Source organism: Salmo salar, chromosome ssa09, assembly GCF_905237065.1.
Source record: "Salmo salar chromosome ssa09, Ssal_v3.1, whole genome shotgun sequence".
Lineage (NCBI taxonomy): Eukaryota > Metazoa > Chordata > Actinopteri > Salmoniformes > Salmonidae > Salmo > Salmo salar.
Window position 1 is genome coordinate 11,682,582 of NC_059450.1, and position 22,704 is coordinate 11,705,285.

General features: G+C 44.5%; 2 protein-coding genes across 10 annotated transcripts in view; one reads left to right on the forward strand and one right to left on the reverse strand.

Moving 5' to 3' along the window:
• Positions 1-6,911, forward strand: part of LOC106610714 (kinesin-like protein KIF13B) — an 84,733-nt gene extending 77,822 nt beyond the window's left edge. For 3 of the 5 annotated variants that reach the window (XM_014210215.2, XM_014210217.2, XM_014210216.2), the window contains exons 38-40: positions 834-896; positions 1,231-1,930; positions 2,167-6,911. In XM_014210215.2, the coding sequence (XP_014065690.1) occupies positions 834-896; positions 1,231-1,930; positions 2,167-2,375 (972 nt within the window). In that variant the 3' untranslated portion in view covers positions 2,376-6,911. Of the gene's footprint in view, positions 1-833; positions 897-1,204; positions 1,931-2,166 lie in introns of those variants that run through there. The other 2 variants (XM_014210218.2, XM_014210219.2) reach the window with 2 other exon arrangements.
• A 157-nt stretch (positions 6,912-7,068) lies between these two features.
• LOC106610716 (homeobox-containing protein 1) overlaps positions 7,069-22,704 on the reverse strand; it is a 36,453-nt gene continuing 20,817 nt past the window's right edge. For 2 of the 5 annotated variants that reach the window (XM_014210220.2, XM_045723387.1), the window contains exons 2-10: positions 19,302-19,886; positions 17,484-17,569; positions 17,101-17,211; positions 13,764-13,920; positions 13,508-13,590; positions 13,313-13,408; positions 13,101-13,198; positions 12,383-12,460; positions 7,069-11,914 (exon numbers count right to left, since the gene is read on the reverse strand). In XM_014210220.2, coding sequence (XP_014065695.1) covers positions 11,558-11,914; positions 12,383-12,460; positions 13,101-13,198; positions 13,313-13,408; positions 13,508-13,590; positions 13,764-13,920; positions 17,101-17,211; positions 17,484-17,569; positions 19,302-19,885 — 1,650 coding nt within the window. In that variant the 5' untranslated portion in view covers position 19,886 and the 3' untranslated portion in view covers positions 7,069-11,557. The remainder of the gene's footprint in view (positions 11,915-12,382; positions 12,461-13,100; positions 13,199-13,312; positions 13,409-13,507; positions 13,591-13,763; positions 13,921-17,100; positions 17,212-17,483; positions 17,570-19,301; positions 19,887-22,704) is intronic. The other 3 variants (XM_014210221.2, XM_045723388.1, XM_014210222.2) reach the window with 3 other exon arrangements.

A 22,704-nucleotide genomic window follows, 5' to 3' on the forward strand; every position in this document is an offset into this window, starting at 1 on the left:
GCGAAAACCCGCAGAGACTCGGCCCTTCCGTCGAATGAGTTTCACCCACGTGCTCTAAGGTAGTGCAGGGTTTCCCAAACTCTGTCCTGCACATTTTAGTTTTTTGTCCAGCTGATTCAAATAACTAACTCGTCATCAAGCTTTGATTATCTGAATCAGGTGTGTAGTGCTGGGGCAAAAACCAAAACGTGCACCCAGGGAGGGCCCCAGGACCGAGTTTGGGAAACCCTGAGGTAGAGGAACAAAAAAACAGTTGGACAGAAAACAATTATACATCTCTTTCCAAGAATGCCTTTTTTTAATTTATTTTTTTTTAACCTGGAAGCAATTGTCTAAGTGGATGAACAACATGAGCGGTTTACATAGCGAAGTGATTTCTTACATCTCTTGTCTGTAAAGTAGTTGATGGGTTGCTTATTTAATACCATGTCTATAGCCTATATAGTAAAGTCTAAAGTCGCTGAACACTATGTTGGTTTGGCCCAGCCAAGCTTGCTGTTTAATTTCCATATAGACTAGACGTATTTCCAATGCAGTAAGATGTAGCAATGCCATGGTTCCACTTCCTTCAACGCTGCATTTGTTAGTCACGCTTTAAAGACAGATAACGCCACAATGGATTAAAAAAAATATTCTGTATGGATTAAAACCATTTTTGTGAAGAGCCGAATATAATCGGCTGAGCTTTTTGGCTTTTTATATTAAACTCTTAGTTATGTATAATGTGAAAGAATACTTATGTATTTCATTGAAGTATTTCTTCTTTCCCATTGAACATAGTTGTTTTTCTCTCTCTCTCTTTCTCTCTCTCTCTCTCTCTCTCTCCCTGGCAGCACATGCCTCGTATCATCATGCAGACGACAGGGCCTGAAGACAGCAGGATCCGGATAGAACCGGTAAGTTCCAGTCTAGTTGTAGTTAGTTGTTTAGAGATCAGTCTAGTTTGAGTTGGTTAGAGATTTACAACAACTCTTCAGGCTGAGACAGTGTGTTGACCATATAAATAGAGTGAATGAATTCTATTTCTGTGGTATTGACTGTAATATGAAGCTATGGTTGGTAGTAAGCTAGTGGATCTGAGGATCTCATTACGAGGAGGATGGTGGTGGTCGAGGTGGTAACGATAGGCAGGCAGTATGATGTCATGGTTTGCTCCGGTCAGTCTTGAGTTGGGTTGAATAATTCTTAAATCCCTGTCTTTGAGGTGTGATTGCCGTCAATTCCCCGTAGGTTGCTATGGTAGTGAGGACAGCCCTGATCCCGGCCCTGACCAATGACAGGTGGTCGGAGTCCCCTGAAGCCACTCCTGTTCCGTCCTCCCAGCATGACCCGCATGACTACCCCCTCAGCCCCATCAGCGAGGCCTCCAGTGGCTACTTCTCCACTAGCGTTTCCACGGCAACCCTGTCCGAGGTTTCTGTCGGCGGCGACCACCCCACCACCCCCCTCCGTCCGTCCTCCTCCCTCACCCTCCTAGATGCAGGGGTGAGGCTGAAGGGGAGTAATGCTCCTGAAACTACATTACCCAGACCCCATCCGCAGCAGCGAGCTGACCGGAACGGTGTTACTGCTGCATCTCCTCAGTACGAAAACAAAATGGCCACCACCGGTCCCGGCTCCAACGTCAACAGCGTGGTGATGGGCAACAAGCCCTTCTCAGTGCAGAGGGTGTGCACGTCGGACCTGAAGTCGTTGCAGGAGCGTGTCCTGGGGGAGGAGGAGGGAGGAAGAGGAGGACAAGGGAGTCTGGAGAGGTTGGAGATCATCCTGGACGATGAGGACGGCGGTCGCGACTTCGTGTTGCCTGATTGGCTGAGAGAGGGGGCGTGCGTGACGGTGGGAGCCAATAAGGGCGGGACGGTGCGCTACGTGGGCAACACGAAGTTCGCAGAGGGCGTGTGGGTCGGGGTGGAGCTCGACTCGCCCTCAGGTGTGTGTTTACTGTTCACAAAGGAATCGCATGACTTAACATAATGACACCATAAGCAATGGAATCTAAGGAAGTAACCTGAAAATGTAGAGGGGCCTGTCCTTGTCCGCATACACATCAAAGTAGGCAGTGCTTAGTTTAGGAAATTCAAAGTACTAAACAAACTCTCTTCCTTGTCCAACTCCCCTTATTCCCTCCTCTACCTTCCTCTTTCTCCTTCCTTCCCCTCTCTCCAGGTAAGAACGACGGCTCCGTAAGTGGGCACCACTACTTCCGCTGTAACCCTGGTTACGGCGTCCTGGTGCGTCCCAACCGAGTGCTCAGACGGGACCGTTCCACCAAATGGAACCCGGAGAATCGGCGCAGTGGCGAGTTCTACCAACCCGTTCTACGGGGAGAGTCCACTAACAGGAGAGGGGAGAACCGCAAGTCCTGGAGCAGTTGAACTGGAGAGAAACAGGCCTGGGTGGGAGAGACTTTTATTCCTCACACCACTTTGTCTCCTGGCTCGGATCAACGAGAAAACCCTCACATTCTTTTTTATCCTGTTTCTAAGCCTCCGTCTCACTCAGACTCCTATCAATTTCCTTCTAACTATGCAATACTACCACATCTAATGTAACAACGGTCCCTGTCCCCTATCCACCATCCACCATCCACCCACAGCTTGGCAACACTACTTCAGTACTGTGCCCTCTCCTGGCCAAGAGATGCTAGGCTGGGTTTCTGTATAGCACTTTGTGACATCTGCTGATATAAAAAGGGCTTTATGAATACATTTGATTGATACAGGCTGATCCTGTGTTGGCTTGACTGGCCATGCCTCTGTCTCACTACAGGGAACACCCATAGGGATCTGTCTGGATTCATTTCAATAGGAAAGATTTTTACTCAACCTGCTCCTGGTGCGCTGTCTCCCTATCTGGATGCAGCACTGGTGGCGCCCCCTGTGGCATGGATTGGGCACAGCACCTGAAGTGTGACTATACAGAGTGCTGCTGTCTGTATGAAGTGACGCACCGGGCAACCAATGGAGAATGTTTCTTCTCGGGCCAAGGTTCAGGATCCATAGTGATGACATTACTTTTTCTGATGTCATCAAACTGGTCACCTCGAGAATCCTTCTGAACGAATGAGGCTCTATTCTACCAGACTTGGACTGGAACCCCCGACCCCTCTTTTTCAATGGAACTGTCCATTTTACACACACCCCTCTTTTTCAATGGAACTGTCCCTTTTTACTAAATTACTAAAAAGTGACTATATCCGTTGCCCACATGTGGAGTCATTTATCTGAAATGATTGATTCTTCCAGAATGTGCCTTCATGATGAGTTTATTTTTCGTTGTAATATATTTCTTAGTGGTTTTATTAGATTTTCACCCTCTGAGCTTTGATGAGAATGCCTTGTGTAAGTGTAAGGTGATCTCAGGGACTGCAGAGTGGACATGAACGTCTATGTGGGTGCGCCTGTGTGTGTTAGAAGTTTGGCCCTTAAAGGCCGAATTTACCCATGGCAATGTTGTACAGTGGACAAATAATTGTGTGTGTGTGTGCATGTTTTCGGCTAATCTGAAAGGTGAAGCAGCGTCGTTATGATGGCGTGGTTTCTGCAACAGTCATTGGCATTGGTTTTAAATTGTACGTGGAGAAGTAGGTTGAAAGATGATTCCATTATGAGGAGAAGCCCAGTGTGCAAAATTGGTTAAAAATACACATTCTCAACAACTAAATAGATGTTTTTCAATGTCTTGCTCATAGGGAGGAGATTTTGCACAGTAGAGGTTTATCCCTAGTTTGGTGGTGACTCTAGTGATCTGTGTTAGCAAAATGGGTGCCTAAGGTTTTAGAACTGTTAGAGGAAGTAGCAGTGGCATATATGTATGGTGTGTGTGCTGGACTGGACCGCTGGTGTTGTGTAACGTCGTATCAATGTGTTAACGTCATGTGACGTGTGGCGCGGAAGTTGGATGGAAGCTGGTCTTTTGATTTGTGTTTGGACAAAAATCAATCTTCTACGCATGCGTTCACCCGTTATTTTTAGACACAGATCTGTAATGGGGTCCGAAATGTAGATGTACATGACTTTGGGAGATGTCTTTTTTTTATATATATATAGTTTCAAAGTTTTAGGAGCAAATTTGTTTGAATGCAAATTCCAGGTTGAGAGTTGAAGGATGTGTAATGAGGGACACTATGGAATTTTAATTTATGTTTAATTGATCCCTAGTAAATCATTTTTATTAGACAGAAGTTTCATTCAAATAAGCTGTGTGCTCTCACCTAGTGAGCTGAGTCACAAACTCTGACAGGACTCAATGTGCGTTAAAGGGATACTTCACCCAAATTCCAACATGACACATTGGTTTCCTCACCCTGTAAGCAGTCTATGGACAAGGTATGACAGCAATCCATGCTTTGGTTTAGTTTCCCTGGCACCGTTTCCACATGTTAGCATTTGCGGCACAAATCCCATTCAAGTCATGGGACCGATATTAGCATTCTTCGCACATGCCTGAATCATCAGTATCTACGATTGATTGTGAAACTCAATAAAGTCACTTATAAAATGTTTTGTACATGATGCGCAACAAACGCTCATATCGATCCCAGGACTTGAATGGAATGTGTGCCACAAATGCTAACATGTGGAAACGGTGCCAGGGAAACTAAACCAAAGCATGGATTGCTGTCATACCTTGTTTCCTCACCCTGTAAGTAGTCTATGAACAATGTCATTTTGTAATGACTATACCTTTAACACTAGTCCATTCAGCAAGCATGGCGTGTAGTCACAACATAAATGAAGGATCTGTAAGATATACCCCTTCGCCCCAACGCTATGCCATTTCTTTAAGAAAGGTCTACATTTGCTATGATATATAGATATATATTGTAATGGTTGACATATGCCTTTATCATGTGAAAAAGACTAAGCCTTTTAAATTATACTGAAAAACGTTGTTGATTGCACAAGTAATTCTATGAGGAATGATGCTGCTATAGCAACTGTAAATTGATCTGACCATTGGTATTATAGTCCTTATCGGGAGTTCATCTTGATTATAGTCTTGATCTTTAGCCTTAAACATCCACTTGAGATGGGACAGAGTAAAGAGGAGTTGTCAGTGGGCCGATGACTGGCCAGTTGGGAGATATAGTCTAGTAGATGGGATGAGCAAGTGTTTTATTTGTCATGGTTGCCTTAAGTACTTTACCTGATTCGCTCAGACCCATTACGTTGCTGTTAGCGGAGCTAGGGTGTTTTTTTAAGTTGTTTGTCATGGTTGAGTTGGTGTCGAGCCTTTAACCGAGTGATCATTGTGCTAATATAAGGGATGGAATTGAGTTTGAGGGTATGTGCGTGTGTCTTACAGTAGATGTGTGTTTATATGAAGATTGTGAGAGCAGGAAGGTTGCGTTTAGACAGGCAGCCCAATTCTAATCTTTTTTTCCCCAATCAGATCAGCTCTGAAAAACAAAAAGGATCAGAATTGGGCTGCCTGTGTAAACGCAGCCATAGTGTATCGGATGGATTTGGCCTCGGTTTTGTCGTGTCCACGCTTCTTTGCACAGAGACCGAAAAGTGGTTAAGATCACTTCAGGCTTATCTAGTTCTTTATTTCCGTGCCTCGCTCTTTCTTTCTCTCATACTCTTTCTCATCAGGAAGTCAGAGACACACATTTCATTATTCAGAAGCTTTTACCGGTTTGTATTTCCAACTGTTAGCTCTTTAACGAGATGTGGAGTTTCCTAGTTCAGACTAGCATGTGGCATAAGTACTTCATTTCATCATCATGGACTTGATCATATGACCATTTATGCTTGTGACTGTACGCGCTCAGAACCACGTTTTCTATTGAGTTTGACCTTTAGACTATACTTGATTAAGGATATAGCCATACAGTTACCGTATCATTCCACAGAAGGCATGCTCTGTTTTAAAGAATAAGCAAGGCCCAAGGGGGGGGTTCAAGAGTATATTTGTTTATCTTCTTTTCCAATATATACATATACTATATATCACAACACAGGCTCAGAGCATTATGACACCTGCCTTTACGTGGCCTTCAGTCTACAAGTTATCTTCACGTCTGTCTGTCCCTCTCTGGGTTTAATAACTAAAAACCTCCATCTTCGGCTTTCTCCAGACTATCAAGTCTGGCAAAGGCGAGACTCCATAACTAGAAACCCTCAAACTCCAGCCATGGAGAAACCTGTGTACTATTAGACTGTTCCTTCACACTACACGTGGCTTGTCCATAGCCAGCAGGGGACCACATCAGACAAACTGCCACTGTACAAAGTCGGGCGCTGGCTTATGTGCCAATGGAAGCTCATGTCAGTAGAGGATTCTAAATGGGGAACTTGTCTGTTTTTCCTCAACACAGACATCAACTAGAGTAGAGCCTCTTTACCCCCAACTCTCACCGGCCACGTTCCATTTCTGTGCTGAGCTCCCATCTCTCAGGTGTTCAACACTAAAGCGGTAGGAGGAAGGGGCAGAAATGGAATTGGGCCGGATCTTCAGACTGTTTGTGCAACTCTTCTTCTACAACGGTTGCTTCTGAAATGGCACCCTATGGTATTATATTCCTGTAGTGCATAGAGAATAGGGTGCCATTTTAGACACAATGACTGACCTGAGACCAGCTCTGGTTTGTGCCTCGTCCTGGAGTCTTGAGTTATCAATGATTTGCGTATCTGATTCTGTTCTGCCTGTTGTCGTGAAGTGTATTATTTCACTATATCTGTGGGAGCGAATGTGTGTAGGCATGACTATGTATGTATGTATGTATGTATATGTATATATAAAGACTTAAAAATCTGAGCACAAGTTTGGATTTTGATTAATTTAATTCTCTGCTGAAATCCAAAGAATAATCATGTATTATAATGCATTTATCATTTTCTTTTTTATTGCCTGGACAATTATCTCCCTGTAAAGGAAAGAATAAAAAAATGAATTGATTTACATCATCCGCAGGGTTTTTTTATGAGACTGCGTAATCTTCCATCATTAAGGGCAGAATGCTAATTTGAGCTCCTGATGTCAATTGCCGTTAGTTTGTGCAGATTTGGGCCAACTGATACACATCTTGAGAGCTAGACTTTAATTGCTCACAAAACACAGACCCATTGTTCATCTTTCTTTATTCTTTAGTAGGTACAATACTAAAATAAACAAGTTAACAAAATGTTTCTCAAACAAATGCAACAAAAGGCATATAGATTTCTACATATTAATTACAGAACAGTCTACTGTCCAAAAAAGGCACTAAATTCTGAAATAGAAGATAACAGGACTCGTTTAACTATTTCAATCTGATACAACAGTGATTTCAATAATTTATATTCATTTCATCTTCTAGAATATGTGTTATTTCATGTATTCACATTATGTATGAATGAGGACTGGCAATAGCTGTTCGCTCGCAGTTTCAAAGGCAAAGCCCCTCCCACAGAGGTTAATGGTCATTATTGAGTAGCAGTCCTTTAGCAAATACGTTTTCACCTGGTTTTGTATACAGTACCAATTTAATTTGTAGATTTGACAGATTCATCAAATTCTGGGTGATGCCAAAGAACCAAATCTTGTGCTAGCTCGCTACTTGATATAGCGTTAACAATTGTTAAACAGTCTCGAGAGACTAGTAAAGAGCTCAGAAACCGGAAGGATAAGTTTTGCCTTTGACTGAGTACAGTAGGGTAATGAAAAACACAGTAGTTTGGGGCCGACTCAGACCCGAGTTATGCGTGCATAAATGTAACTTTATTCCCGCTATTCTACACTTTCCAATATTTAATGGCTTGAACAACTGAATATGGCAACTTTCAGGATGAATATTTTTGATTCACCAACCTATTTCATGCTTAAAGGCTCTCCAAACCGGCTTTATTATTTTTAAATACTTTCCTAACCCTAAATAATACACAAGATCAGAGTATTTTTAAATCTACCAATTGGTCCTGAAAATGAGATTAATATGCAGCATTTACATGGCCTTTCATTGATCCATATATTCTAGTGCAGGGATGGGAAACTTCAGTCCTCGGGGGCTGGAGTGGTGTCACTTTTTGCCCATGCCTAACAAACACAACAAGCTGAATAAACTAATTGCATTCTAAACTGAAGATCTTGATTATTGGAGTCAGGTGTGTTAAGTGTCACACCAATCATGCCCCCCAAGGACTGGAGTTGCTCATCCCTGTTCTAGTGAGTCTGTCAAATTTAAAGTTATGGCTTTAGATAAATGTACTGAAAACTCCAAGAGAAAATCAGCTGGCCAGAAAGTGGGAGGGTTTTCAGCAGTTGAGTTAAATGTATTCAGCGTGCAAAAGGGAACCACGCCTGAAAAGCCCTTAATGCACCTGCATAAAAGGTAAGTCTAAATACCAACTACTGAGAAGTGCTTAGGAAAGGCGTACATTTACTAAGTCTGAATCGGGCCCAGTGCATACCAAAATGGAAAAACAAAAAACACAAACATGATTTCAAAAAGAAAAAAACTAAGCATTTAATGATTAATCTCATACTATACATTTCTGCTTGGCAGAGTTTTACACATGGAAAGACTTAAGTAACAAATCGAAAATAAAATTGTTTTTTTTCTGCCTCTGTCTTTAGAATAGTCTTATCTTGTAAGATACGTTTGATACAGAACAAAGCACTAGGTGTTAGTGGAACCTCGGAAGCAGCAGAAACAGGTCAGCTTGGCTGTCATTTAATATATATTGGACTACTTAAAGGGACAGTTCACCCAAACATCAATGTGAGTAATCTCTGCAATTTGGTCAGCTAACAGTATGTCACGAGACACTAACGTTTGCCAAACATCTAAATTCCTCAGAGACAGGGGTTGGAACCAATTATTTATTAGTTTAATTCTGAACAGAACCATATTTTTTGTTGCGTTCCTCTGTTCCCACAGAGGTTTGAACGGGAAAAAACGTTACTTTTTTGTGTCGTTCCTTTCTTTTTTAAACTTCTGAAATCGAGTGGGGGGGTTCTGGCTTAAAGCGCTGGGCATCCTATGACATGCATTATCTGAATTAGGCCCACAGAATTATACATGGAGGAGTGGCATCTATGGAGGAACTTTTCATTTCAAAAAGTTGGCTTAATGTTGGACCACAGCTATCTAACAAGCTTGTGTGTGAAGAGTGGCACCAGAATTAAAATAAAAACACATCTTACCTTTTTGTAGTTAATATATCCAATGTGAAACGTGATAACTAGCATTGAAAATGTTAATCCATTCTTCTGTAATTACAAATCGCTCTCCCTAATTTCTGAATCACGCTTGTAACGTCAGTAGGCTACAGTAAACAATACTTCGGATGGGAAGGGGCAGGTAGCCTACACGCACACTGGCAAAGATTTCCAGCTGGCAGGGAGGCAGACACCGGAATAAGTTTCTTAATGACAGAGTGAGTGCTTTGCATAGGCGGTTTGTTGCGCGACAGAAAAAACGAACGGAACGTAAAATAACGTTATTAGCCGGATCCCATGGTTTTAAAATAACAGTATAGATCACTTTCGTTCTGATTCTGTTTGTTGTTTCTGTTCCTTGAACTGGTTCCAAGCCCTGCTCAGAAGTGGTCTAACAATAAGCTGGGACCATATCCCACCGTGACTGTTGTGTAGATCTGGCAAGGAGAACGTTTCTCAGTAGTTTGGGATTGAGGTCTGCTGATTTCCATCATAACAGGAACCTAGACAACAAAATTACGTTCGAGTCTGGTCAACTTGAATTTGAACTACCCCTTTAAGGTAAAAAAAAACCCAACAAGGTTATTCATCTACATAACTTATTTCACATTAAAAGCAGCGACCTGGGAGTGGGGGAACCTAGCTTATAGGGAAAGGTAGATGGGGGGGGGTTGTGGAATCACCAAACAAACCCTAACCCTTGACCCCTTACCCTTTGAACCTGTGTCAGCCAACAGATCAGTCTCTCTTCCTCCTATTGCTTGCCTGGTCTGTCAATCACTCAGGACGACCAATAAGCTACGAAGGCAGGAAACTCAAGCAACCATGGTAGCTACTCCCATAAAGTGACTTATTTTTAAAAGAGAAAATACAATTTAAAAGCAAGTATCTTGGATAACAGCTTGTGTTGAAGACGTTGTGGCATATAAAGGATAGAAAAAGATGTGTTTGCATTACTCCCAGTACTAAGAATAATAGGGACAACAGGCAGTCGCTGGCACCTTAATTGGAGAGGATGGGCTCATAATGATGGCTGGAACGGAATGGTTTCAAACACATTGTCCATGAGTTTGATACCTTTCCATTTACTCCATTCCAGCCATTATTATGAGCCTTCCTTCCCTCAGCAGCCTCCTGTGATAGGGACATTTCCAATACACCCTTGATTGGCAATCTTAAAATAGTAACGCATTTTCTCTCTCTATGACACCTTCATTTAAGGGAACAGACTAAGCTACGGTTAAAAGCTAAAAACAAATGGTTTGGGTACAGCTTCAGTATGCTTATAGTTACCCCCATAACAACCACGTATGGCCCCTTTCACTAGCTTGCACCATTCCTCTCTCTCAAGCAATAATATAATGAATGTCTGATTTTCACTTGCTTTAAACCTATCCAGCTTAGGTAGTGCTACAACAAGGGGATACATTTATACATTTTAGGGATTACAGAGGCCTGTTGAGAATCCTCACCTCGCTCTCCCTTATACGGCGAAGTTGGAGACAAATGAAATGGGACAGACAGATGAGAGGGAAAAGGGAGGGGTGAACACAGTGTAAGAGGCAAAGCGAAAGAGAAGAGTATACATAGAAAGAGAATATGTCTGGGTGAGGTGGAGAAGAAAGATGGAGTGAGCGAGGAGTCAAGGAATCAAATAGCATACTGTGCACGTTGGGGGAGAAGGTGCCAAAATCAGAATGCCAAGGCAGGAGCCCTCCATGCTTAGAGGGAGGTGTCCAGGGTTCCATAATAACCTATTCGGATTCTTTAGACTCACACAGACAAGAGCATAATATACCGTACATACACTGTATGACTGTTTCATAGACAACTTTAGGGCCAGGCCTCCCAACGCAACACCTCTAGAACAGTCTAAAGGGATTAGGAAATAGGGAGGTAGAGGTAAGGGGAGGCCTGTTACCTTAGCTTTGACAGTCTCTAAGCCTATGCATTACTTTTGGTCATCATTTACAGTATAATGTTCCAACAAGCTCTACTTGCTCCCAACACATATTTTCCTACTCTACTATAGCCTCATCCTCATGTGCACTCACTCTTGTAATCTCGCACGCACACACAAACATGCTGCGTTCATAACCAAGTGGGAAGGTGGCATTTACCATATACGACTGACTGGTAGTTGCTAATGGGAAACCCGTCTATCATTCCTGAACTCTGACTTCGATAACAGCATTTTCGGCAGTTAAATGCAACAACAAAACAGCGCTTTTTATAGTTATATATATATTAATGTTTTTTGAACACTAATTTGTTTACAAGCATTATAGCTGTACGTTTCTCAACGAGTTCAAAGCGCATGAATGCATCGAACACGTTTTTACGACTTCATAACTGGTAATTACCACCTTCCCATTTGATTATGAACACAGAATTACACCTTTCTCTCTCATCCCTAGTCGTCCAGCACCTCTGTTTTGATGTCACTTCCTGTCCCGCCCAGGGCCAATCCTCCCCCCGCCTGCGTTGCCAGGGCGAGGATGCTGTGATTGACGGCCGCCATCTCCACGGCGAGGGCGATGGGATCCTGGTGCTCCAGGGCATTGCTGTGATTGGTGGAGTCATCATCCTGGGGGGAGGGGGGAGACCAGGACACACCTGTCAGTCTGGAACCTTCCATCCCCGCCCCCTGAGCGAGACCCCACCCAGAGAGCAAGGAGCGGCCAATCAGAGAGCTAGCCCTCTGGGCGGCCAAGCCCCCCCTGCCCGAGCCGGGCCAAGCCGCCAGCCAGCTGGGCAGCAGGGTGGGCACCTGCAACCGCAAGAGGGGGAGGAGTCAGGGGTCGTGTTTACACATCATATTAGTCTAAAGCTGTGGTCTTCAACCCTGAGACAACTGCAGGGCGCATTTACTAAGAAAAACCACAGGCTGCATTACAATTGGTTCACGGACCATATTTGGCCCACCCTTGAGTTTGAGACCCCAGACCTACACACTGACCTGAAAGAAATGGATAGGTAAAGCAAAATCTACGATGTTGCTTTCCACTATCCTGTGTTTTCAGATCGAGAATCCGCTTCAGACTTATTGAGATGCACCCTTGTTCGGTTACGGACGTCAACTGGTTAGCATGGACAAATACATGAACGTTATTCTGCGTTCTTTCCCCCTACTTCTTGGTTAGCTACCCATCTCAGAGATTTGGTATAGAGAAAAAGTTCTGTACCAAATATGGAGTACAGTATGGATATGTAATGCAATACAACGTCTCATACATACCTGTGTGGGAGAGGACAGGTCTAGTCGACTGAAGGGTCTGGTAACAGCTCTCTTCTCAAACAGAGGGACTTCACAGCCCTGTAGGACAACAAGAGGCAATATGTTAAACCACCCGTATGAAGGCAGAATGGTCTTGACTACAAGATACAAACTGGATGAGACTAGGGCCTAGATTTAATCAGATCAAGCGTGAACTGGCGATAGCCGACACCCACATAGCTGATGTTTTGGCGCTGTCGAAGGTGTAACTGCTTTGGCGGTGTCTAATTGGTGCGCAGCTGCTCTTGATCATTGTCACGAAGCCACTCACGTTAGAAGTTCAGAACGAGAAAGTCTATCCTATATAGAAATAATGACACTCAAATTGAAAAATCATTGAACAAAATAATGAGGATTTCTATCAGCCTAACCTAGGTGTAGTAGATTGCATCTCATATTCTAGTGTTCGAACTGGGATTTTTCTTAATGCGTGCTTAATGTCCGCTTTAAGTATAGTGCCAAGAGTCGCTAGTGGATTTCACCGGTCTAACGCATTTCCACCTCTAACACCGCAAAAACGACCGCTGTGGATGTCAGCTAAACCATTTCACATTCTCAGGGATGATCTCTCTCATGTGTATGATAGAGCACCCCTATAAAAAAGGTAGAATGTCTTGGCTGTCAGATGCAACAGGATTTGCAGAGAACTGGACCATTCCACCTGGTTAGGGGTGGTTACCTGGTCAGGGAAGTCATTCCCCTCAATGTCATCGCCGTTGGAGTGTCCTCCAGGACTCTGGACGTCGATCCCATGGCTCTCCAGGATTGCTGCTTCTTCTTCGAAAAAATACAAACGTCTCCATAACATATCTGAGCCGTACGCACGCGCACTCTCATACACACTCACTCACCCACTCACTCACTCGCCCCCCGAGGGGTCGTAAACGTTACCTATGTTGGCGCGTCTCTTGATCTCCTTGCGGCGGTTGGCAAACCAGTTGTAGACCTTCAGAGATGTGACTTTCTCCAGATCAGACAGCTTCTTCCCTGCACACACACCATACTCAAGTGTCCTTACTCCATAATTAATACTCAACATAAGTGTCCTCTTTCGTTTCTCCATGTTTTCCTCCTGCTGGTTCTTACCTGGTTTCTGGATGACAGCGTTGCAGGCGTTAGCGATCTCCTCTCTTTTAGCTTCATCAGGGTACTGGTTGTCATTGAAGTAACTGGAAAGTAACACAAATAACCATAACATAATTTATCAGGCAACATTCACAAGTGTAACGGCAAATTTGCTGCTTTCCCCAATCTCTCAGCCTTTATCACGATAATAACAACTCACCAAATCTCCCTCCCTCCTCAACTCTCTCTCCATCACTTCCCTTTCTCCATCTCTCACCTCTCCATCACAGCCAGACATTCTTTCCTCCAGGTGAAGCGACTGCCTCGGCGCAGGCGGAAGCTCCCGGGGGTGGAGCTTACAGGGGGCGGAGTCTGCCGCCACTCAACCACATCCTCCAGAGACATGGGGGCGGGCCGCATCGTCAGAGTGGCACCTGTAGATACAACCGTGATGTCACCATGGAGACAACCCTCACGAAACCGAGATCGTACCAAGTGAACATCAGACATCTACTATTTGGAGAGTGCTCTCCTTTAGTTGTTGAGTGAGTGCATTTTATTAAAAAAAAGGATTCAGCACCTTATTTCATAGAAGAATTAAGAGTGTTATATTGCGACTGTGTGGTGTGCATGTATGGAAATTAGGACTCATTCATACAAAGAGCGGTAGTGTTTTTGGCATAGATCAATAGCACTATCCTAATGAACAATGACGGCTGTAACCCTTATATACGACCTATAGCTGTAACACACATACAGCATTCTGATTAGAAATGTACAGATGTAGGGAGAGGTGGATTGGGACTGTGTCCATATGAAGATGTAGAAACTCATAACAGTCAATGGATGTTTTAAAATACTTTTTCTGACTCCATTCTATTTTACTCACACCTATACATGCTTTTGATTGGAACTAAAATAATGTCTTATTCTGCTGTCTAGATCAGGGATGGGCAACTTTGATGGGGGGCCACAAAAAAACTATAAAAATTGCAGTTTTACAGCAAATTTCCTGCAATTCTACACATTCTGCCATAGGGTGGAGGCAAATGTTTGCCGTTTTTAATATGATGACAGATGATCAATGGGACCCGCCCCGGTCGGTATATTCGACAATGCATAAGTTTACCTGAGCGCTAGACTAATTTACCAATCTAAAAACATTTAGCTGACATGGGCTAATTGAGTGACTGCTGATGCACAACCAGATTTAGAAATTGCACCTTGTATATTCTATTATTCTAACTCTCAACAGTAAGTTGAGACCCCGACTGAGTTCCTAAAATAAAAGAAGGCCTTTATTTATTTTTTTGCGTGAAATTGGTCCGCGGGCCTACAAAAGGGGGGCCCGCCAGTTGCCTTTCCCTGACTGAGAGATGTAGTCAACATAGATCAACAGTTTTCCAAATCTGGGCCTGGAGTTCCACACCACTGCTGGTTTTCAGTCTTGCCCTTTAACCAGGGCCTGATTCAGACCTTCCAGTGGATTCTTGGGACAATCAAAATCAATTAACGACTAGAGGGGAAAAAACAATCTGCAGAGCTGGTGGCCCGGATGGGAATAGCCCTGCTGTATGTAGCTAATACAGTAGTGGTCTATAGGTGTTGTGACATACACAGTCCACCACGGCTCATCACTACACCCTCCCCTCCACACAGACAGAGAGGTGAGGCCGGTGGAATTTCACAAGTTTGCTTTTTATTTTAAAAAAACAACATTTTTTCACCATGGTTATACAGTCACACACCAGTACTCTTTAAGGCTTAGCTATAGTCATCATAATAACATATTAAATGAGGTTTAATACAGCGCTTAAAGCACTTTACATTTCTACTCAATTGTCTTAGCGACGTCGTAGCGATACAACTACAAGTACTACTACTACTCATTATACACCAGCCAATAATGAGTATTTGAGTATTTGAATATTTGCGGCTGTGATAGCTTATTGGCTGCTGTGCCCAGAGGGTAGGGAGGGACACAGAAAATGGGAAGTGACACATCTGGACACAGGACGGAGTCATAGACAGACAATGGGGTTGTAGGGGCAGAAACAGGTTGCAGGGGGGTTCGAAATGTGACGTAACAGCTCAGAGAATTGGGCGGGGCAAGTACTGAATGGAACATTTTGGGGGAGAGGCTTCAATACGGCATGGGGCGTGTCTGCAGAATAGCTACAGTGTCTTGAAAAAGCATTCATACCCTTTGGATTTCTTCACATTTTTGTGTTAAAGTGGGATTAAAATGGATTTCATTGCAATTTTTTGTCAACAACCACAAAATACTCTAACGTCAATGACATTTTAAAGATTGATCGAAATGAAATAACTAAAATATAGTCGCTGCATAAGTATTCAGCACCCGGAGTCAAGACATGTTAGAAACAGCTTTCACAGCGATTACTGCCATGGGTCTTTTGGGTAATTCTCAAAGAGCTTTACACACCTGGATTTGGCAGTTTTATCCCATTATTGTTTTCATAATTCTTCGAGCTCTGTCAAGATGTTGGGGATCATGGCTAGAAAGCATTTTTCAAGTCTTTCCGCCATTTTAGGTCAAAACTGTAACTCGGCCACTCAGGAACATTCCTGGTCTTCTTGGTAAGTAACTCCAGTGTAGATTTGACCTTGTGCTATTGGTTATTGTCCTGCTGAAAATGTGAATTCCTCTCCCAGACTGAAGCAGGTTTTCCTCTAGGAGTTTGCCTGTACTAAGCTCCATCCCATTTCTTTTTTTTACCCTGAAAAACTTCAGTATTTGCCGATGTGAAACACACCCATACCATGATGCCGCCACCAACCACCATGCTTGAAAATAAGGAGGGAGTTACTCAGTGATGTGGTGTTGGATTTGCCCCAAACATAAGGCTGTGCATTTAGACCAAAAAGTGTTTTCCGTTTCCATGTTTTTTTTGCAGTATTACTTTAGTGCCTTGTTGCATGCTTTGAAATATTTGTATTCTGTATATTTGTATTCTTCTGTCATTTAAGTCATTCATTTAGGCTTGTCCAAACAAAGGGCCTGAATACTTATGCAACGACTATATTGTAGTTCTGATTTTTATTATTGTTGACAAAAACTAACAATTAAATAAATGTTAATCCCACTTTGTAACACAATAAAATGCAAAGAAATCCAAAGTGTCTGAATATATTTGCAAAGCACTGTATGCCCATTGAAACTGAAGGGGCACAAGACAGCATGTGGGCAGTGTAGTCACATGGAGTGGCTACAAATAAACACACTCAGATTTGGCATGAGTGCCCCCTAGAAAAGTGCATTGCATTGGGCCAAAATAACAGTTCAGGGATACATAGGGTGGATTTGGAAGGGCCATCGCTATTTTCTAGCCCGAGAACGTCAAAAAATAGTTCATAGACTCACCCCATCAGCTCTCATCATATAACCCCTCTAGTTTGGGCAGGGTATTAGAGAGTCCTCTAATAATGAATGGAACGAGTAGAACAACTGAAGAGGGACTGGACAGGTGGGAGGAGGCTGAGGGTGGGGGGGTCAGGGGGGCACAGAAGGGGGTCTGCCAGGGGGTGGAGGAGGTGGAGGGCATGGTGGGACCGGGTGGGGGGCTGGGCATGGGGGTGGTGGTGGGCATTACCAGGGGTGGTCTTCTCCAACTGGTACCAGCGGTAGAAGGCCCTCTTCTTCTGTTCACTGAGGTCCGAGCCCTGCTGGAGCAGCCAGTGGGAGATACGACTCTGACTAATACCTGGAGAGAGGGGAGCAAGGGGGAGAAAATGGAGAGAGGAAGTGAGAGAGAGACAGATAAAGAGAGCGAGACAGAGAGCGAGAGAGAGGATGGCCCAGAGAGAGAAAGAGCACAGAAAGCGGGATTCATTAACTTGCCACTGCATATATACAGTGGATGAAGTACTTGCGGTTTCTCATTACATCCACACAAACACTAGTGACCACAGTTCCACTCCCACAGTCAAGTGCCATATGTAGTATGCTGTATTAGCCACAAGGGGGCATACTGACCTGTGACTTGAGCCACCACGGCCTGAGAGATGCGCCTGTTCCCCAGGAACACCTTGATCTCCTCCTTGATTATGGCACTGTCCCTTCTGGAGGGAGAGAGAGGGGGAGAGGTGGTGAGTGTGAGGAAGGAAAGAGAGAAAACAAAGAGCATTGTTCCCTTTTGCTAGGAAGATCGAACGAGAGGACGGTTCAAGGAAAAGAGAGAGGACGTGTGAAGAAGTGAGAGAGAGATGTCTGTGGAAAGAGCGAGAGAAATGGAGAGGAAGAAGATAAGCCATGGATAGAGGGAGATATGATCAGCAAGTACAATGGCGTTGGAGAGAAAGCAAAGAGCCAATCAAAAGGGAAATATTTATTTTACCTTCATATAACTAGTTAAGAACAAATTCTTATTTACAATGACGGCCTACCCCGGACGACGCTGGGCCAATTGTGCGTCGCCCTACGGGACTCCCAATCACAGCCGGGTGTGATACAGCCTGGATTCCAACCAGGGACTGTAGTGACGCCTCTTGCACTGAGATGCAGTGTCTTAGACCGCTGCACCACTCGGGAGCCCAATATGAGGGGTTGAGGAAAAGCAAGGAGAGTAGGGGTGATGGCAGAGAAAATGTGTGTGTGTGTGTGTGTGTGACCAAGTGCCGGCTGTATGTGTGATTGTCAGACGGAAAGAGTGAATGTGACAAAAGCAGAGAGCGAGAGCGAGAAAGTGAGAGCGAGACGGAGAGAGATAGCGAGACAGAAGTAGAGAGAGCAGTTCTCATAGATGTGATGGAGCGTCTGCTGAACACTGGAGACACACACACACACACAGTCTTTCTGTCGATACACTGCCTTCTCATTTACATTTATATTGATTCCCCTTCATGGAGAACGTGAGGGAGAATCAGGCAGCACTGAGCTGCCAGAAATCCACTGTTACTTTTCTCTCCCTCCATTTCATTTCATTTTCCTCACTCCATCTAATCAATACTGCCTTTATCCCTGGGCACACTATAAAAGAGCAGCTGCAGGGTTGACAGGACACGTGTGTGTGTGTGTATATATATGTATATATGAGATCCCATATTTTATGTAGCAAACCAGGTAACGTTACCTGCATATATTCCATTATTCAATTCATAGCTGATATCTTTCCAACCACTTCAACCCAAACTGTCAATTTAATAACATAGTGTGGTCATGTGTTTTTGGACAGGCATTGGTTAATTGATAACTGACTGGCCTCCCACCAATTTGGCCCGCTAATTATGTGCAGGTGGTTAAAGGTGCGGGAGAGGCACCCGGTTTTCAGTTTAAGCGAGGATGACGTGAGGAGCGTTTGCGTCTTTTAGACCTCTCGGTTTGACATTTATCTTTGTTTTTAGCCATTTTAACTCTGCCTGTTTCAAGTCTGTATTTATTATAGTTATGGAAAATAAAAGTCATATTTTCTTAAGTAAATCCCATTCTAGTGATGAACTTTTTCATGCGAAAAGCATCAGCCTGCTTCGTCACTGTGCGTCTGATTATGGCGTCTGTGTTTATAGACAGATGTTATTAGACTCAGGCCTGGGGGTCTAGCTCAAAGCAAACGCATGCAAAACCCACATGTTCAGGTAGTAGGGTCATTAGTTTGGCTACCATTTTGTGCCTATTGACTTCCATCTAAATCGGTTCAGATAATGCTGTGTTCACGTGCTTCCTATTGGTTGATTCTGGTACTTTCAAGTGAGAAACTCTTGAGTTCAATGAGTTTCCAAGTCGGAAATGTCAGAGTTTCCTAATTTCCCGACTAGCACGTGAACGAGGCATAAGACTCAGGTTACTCCTCCTCACCTCATGAGTTCCTCCACTTTGTCGTCCACGTCTAGTTCCTCCTCGCTGGCCTCAAACCCGTAGCCTCTCCCAGTCACGCCACCACTAACCGCACTAACACTGATAGGAAACCGTGGTGGAGACAGCTTTCCGTTCGTCATGGCGACAATCTCTCCGCCGCCACCAACCCCACACCCGTTCTGAGCCGCCGCTGCCAAAGCAACAGGGGCCGATACAACCGCCGGAGGGGGCGGCGACATATCATAATTGTTGCTAGGTGACGGCGACAGACCACTCCCGCCACTCCCATTCGCCCGGTAACCAGTCTGTGTGGCGGCCGTGGACGTGGATGAGGATGCCACAACGTTATTGGACGAGGAAGATGACGTCATGTTAGCATTGCTATTGGACGTCGGTCCCTGACCGACAGGCTGGGGCTGCGTCTGGGGTCGGCGTCCAAACTTGTGTCCGTGCTGGCGGTCCAGTCTGTCCAGGGTATCCAGGGCGTGGAGGATCTCTGGCTTGGTCATCCCAGTCCTCCTCAGCCGTTGGAGCAGGTCAATCTGCTCGATGGTGAAGCGAGGCTCATCTGTGAACTGAGACATCCTGGACAGAGAGAAGAGGAGAGAGAGAGGGGAGTTGACATGGAGCGAGAGAGAGGGGAACGGTTAGATGGGGCGGATGAAGAGAGGAGGGAGAGAAGAGTTTAGATGAGACAAACGGGGATGGATGGAGAGATGGGGAGCTGTCGCTGTATTGTATATGACCCTGTCCAGAGAACAACTGCTAGCCCCTTAGACACTGGTACAGATCAAACAGAATTGCATAACACCGCTTATGTCTATGACCTAACCCATTATTATAACCCATTACTATGAGGGAGACCATGGCAGCTCTTACCAAAGATTACGCTGAGACACGTATGCACTCAGAATCACACAAAAACATCATCCAGCTTACAAAGAAGTACACACACAAATGGAAATTCCCGAAGAACCGCACTGTGCCGCACACACCTTATCTCCTCATCAGCGGCATGCTTAGAGAAGACTGGCTCAGCAGCTGCAGCCCAGATATGAAATGGATTATTCTATCAACCTCTTAGAGGGCTTTTAGAGAGAGAGAGAGAGAGAGAGAGAGAGAGCGCGAGCGACGGGGAGCGAGGGGGAGAATGAGGAAAAGGACATGAGGTAGGAGAGAGAGCGAGAAGAGAGGGATAGGGATGGGACATATGGATAGACTTAGATAGATAGTGCGAAAGGGGGGAGGGTAAGAGAGATGGAAATAGAGAGAGGAGAGAGAGAGAGAGAGAGAGAGAGAGAGAGAGAGAGAGCAGACCGCATGTGTGTGTGAGAGAGAAAGAGCTGACAGAGAACGCATGCATGAGAGAGAGAGTTGAAAGATTGAAGGGAGAAAGGGAGGGAGGAGGGGTTAAGAGAGAGTGCGACTTGGGAAAAACGCCAAGAAAATGTTCCATCCTAAGCGGCCAACCTCCATATTTTCCCTTTGAAGAAGGCGGGGATGAGTCATAGGACAGTGTATAGGATATCACAGACAGACATCAGCCCTCAGACAAACTTACATACAGTACTGTACATACACACACAAAGAGAGCAGTACAGTAAAAAAAAACAGACAGACAGACAGACAGACAGGGTCAAAAGAGAGTAGAGGGCACACACACACACACACACACACGCTAGTCTCTAGACCTAGTGACTGAAGGCTGGTAGAGAAGGAGGTACCATAGTCAGAATGCATATTGCACAAAGCACACTAGTGATCTCATCAACTGAAAAGAGGGCATATAGCCTATATGTCGTTATTATTATGTAGAGCCTTAAACAATGCAACGCCGCCTAGCCTACTTGACATAGACAGTACCCAGAACCATTACTGTATCAAAAGCCAGTCTCTGCACAGAGCAGACAACAACAAAAAATGTATACAAAATAAAAAGCCCTATAGGCCCTGGTCAAAAGTAGTGTACTTTATAGCAAATAGGGTGCCATTTGGGATGCTTACTTTGAGACATTGGCTAAATCAGAGGAATCAGAGTCAGAGGAAGGATACATTAACAGCTCGTGATCTTCATTTCACACTACATTCTCCTCTACAATGTCCTGATGTGATCACATGAAGGCTGCTGCACACATTCCACAATATGATTCCAAATCTGCCGTCCTTAAAAAAAAGCTCTCTGGAATATATGAGGCATACCTCCCCCTCTGCTTCTCTTATCTCCCTCTCAAACTATACAGTGCATTCGGAGAGTATTCAAACCCCTTCCCTTTTTCCACATTTTGTTACGTTAGGCTATTTAAAAAATGTCTTAAATTGTTGTTTTTGTCCCCCCTCAATCTACATACAATTTTACCCACTAAGTTGACTGAGTACACATTCTCATTTACAGAAACGACCTGGGGAATAGTTACGGGGAGAGGAGATGAATGAGCGAATTGTAAGCTGGGGATGATTAGGTGACCGTGATGGTTTGAGGGCCAGATTGGGAATTTAGCCAGGACCCCAGAGTTAACACCCCTACTCTTACAATAAGTGCCATGGGATCTTTAGTGACCACAGAAAGTCAGGACACCCCGTTTAACATCCCATTCAAAAGACAGCACCCTACACAGGGCAATGTCCCCAATCACTGCCCTGGGGCATTGGGATATTTTTTTTTAGACGAGAAGAAAGGGTGCCTCCTACTGGCTTTCCAACACCACTTCCAGCAGCATCTGGTCTCCCATCCAGGGACTGACCAGGACCAACCCTGCTTAGCTTCAGAAGCAAGCCAGCAGTGGGATGCAGGGTGGTATGCTGCAATACCCCATAATGACAAAGCCAAAACAGGTTTAGACTTTATTTTTTTCTTAAGTATTCAGACCCTTTACTCAGTACTTTGTTGAAGCACCTTTGGCAGTGATTACAGCTTTCAAGTCTTCTTGGGTATGACGCTACAAGCTTGGCACACCTGTATTTGGAGAGTTTCTCCCATTCTTCTCTGCAGATCCTCTTAAGCTCTGTTAGGTTGGGTAGGGGAGCGTCACTGCACAGATATTTCCAGGTCTCTCCAGAGATGTTCAGGCTCTGGCTGGGCCACTCAAGGACATTCAGAGACCTGTCCTAAAGCCACACCTGCGTTGTTTTGGCTGTGTGCTTTGGGTCGTTGTCCTGTTGGAAGGTGAACCTTCTCCCCCAGCCTGAGGTCATGAGTGCGTTGGAGCAGGTTTTAATTAAGGATCTCTGTACTTTGCTCCATTCATCTTTCCCTCGATCCTGACTAGTCTCCCAGTCCCCGCCCCTGAAAAACATCTCCACAGCATGATGCTGCCACCACCATGCTTCATCGTAGGGATGGTGCCAGGTTTCCTCCAGACGTGACACTTGGCATTCAGGCCAAAGAGTTCAATCTTGGATTCAA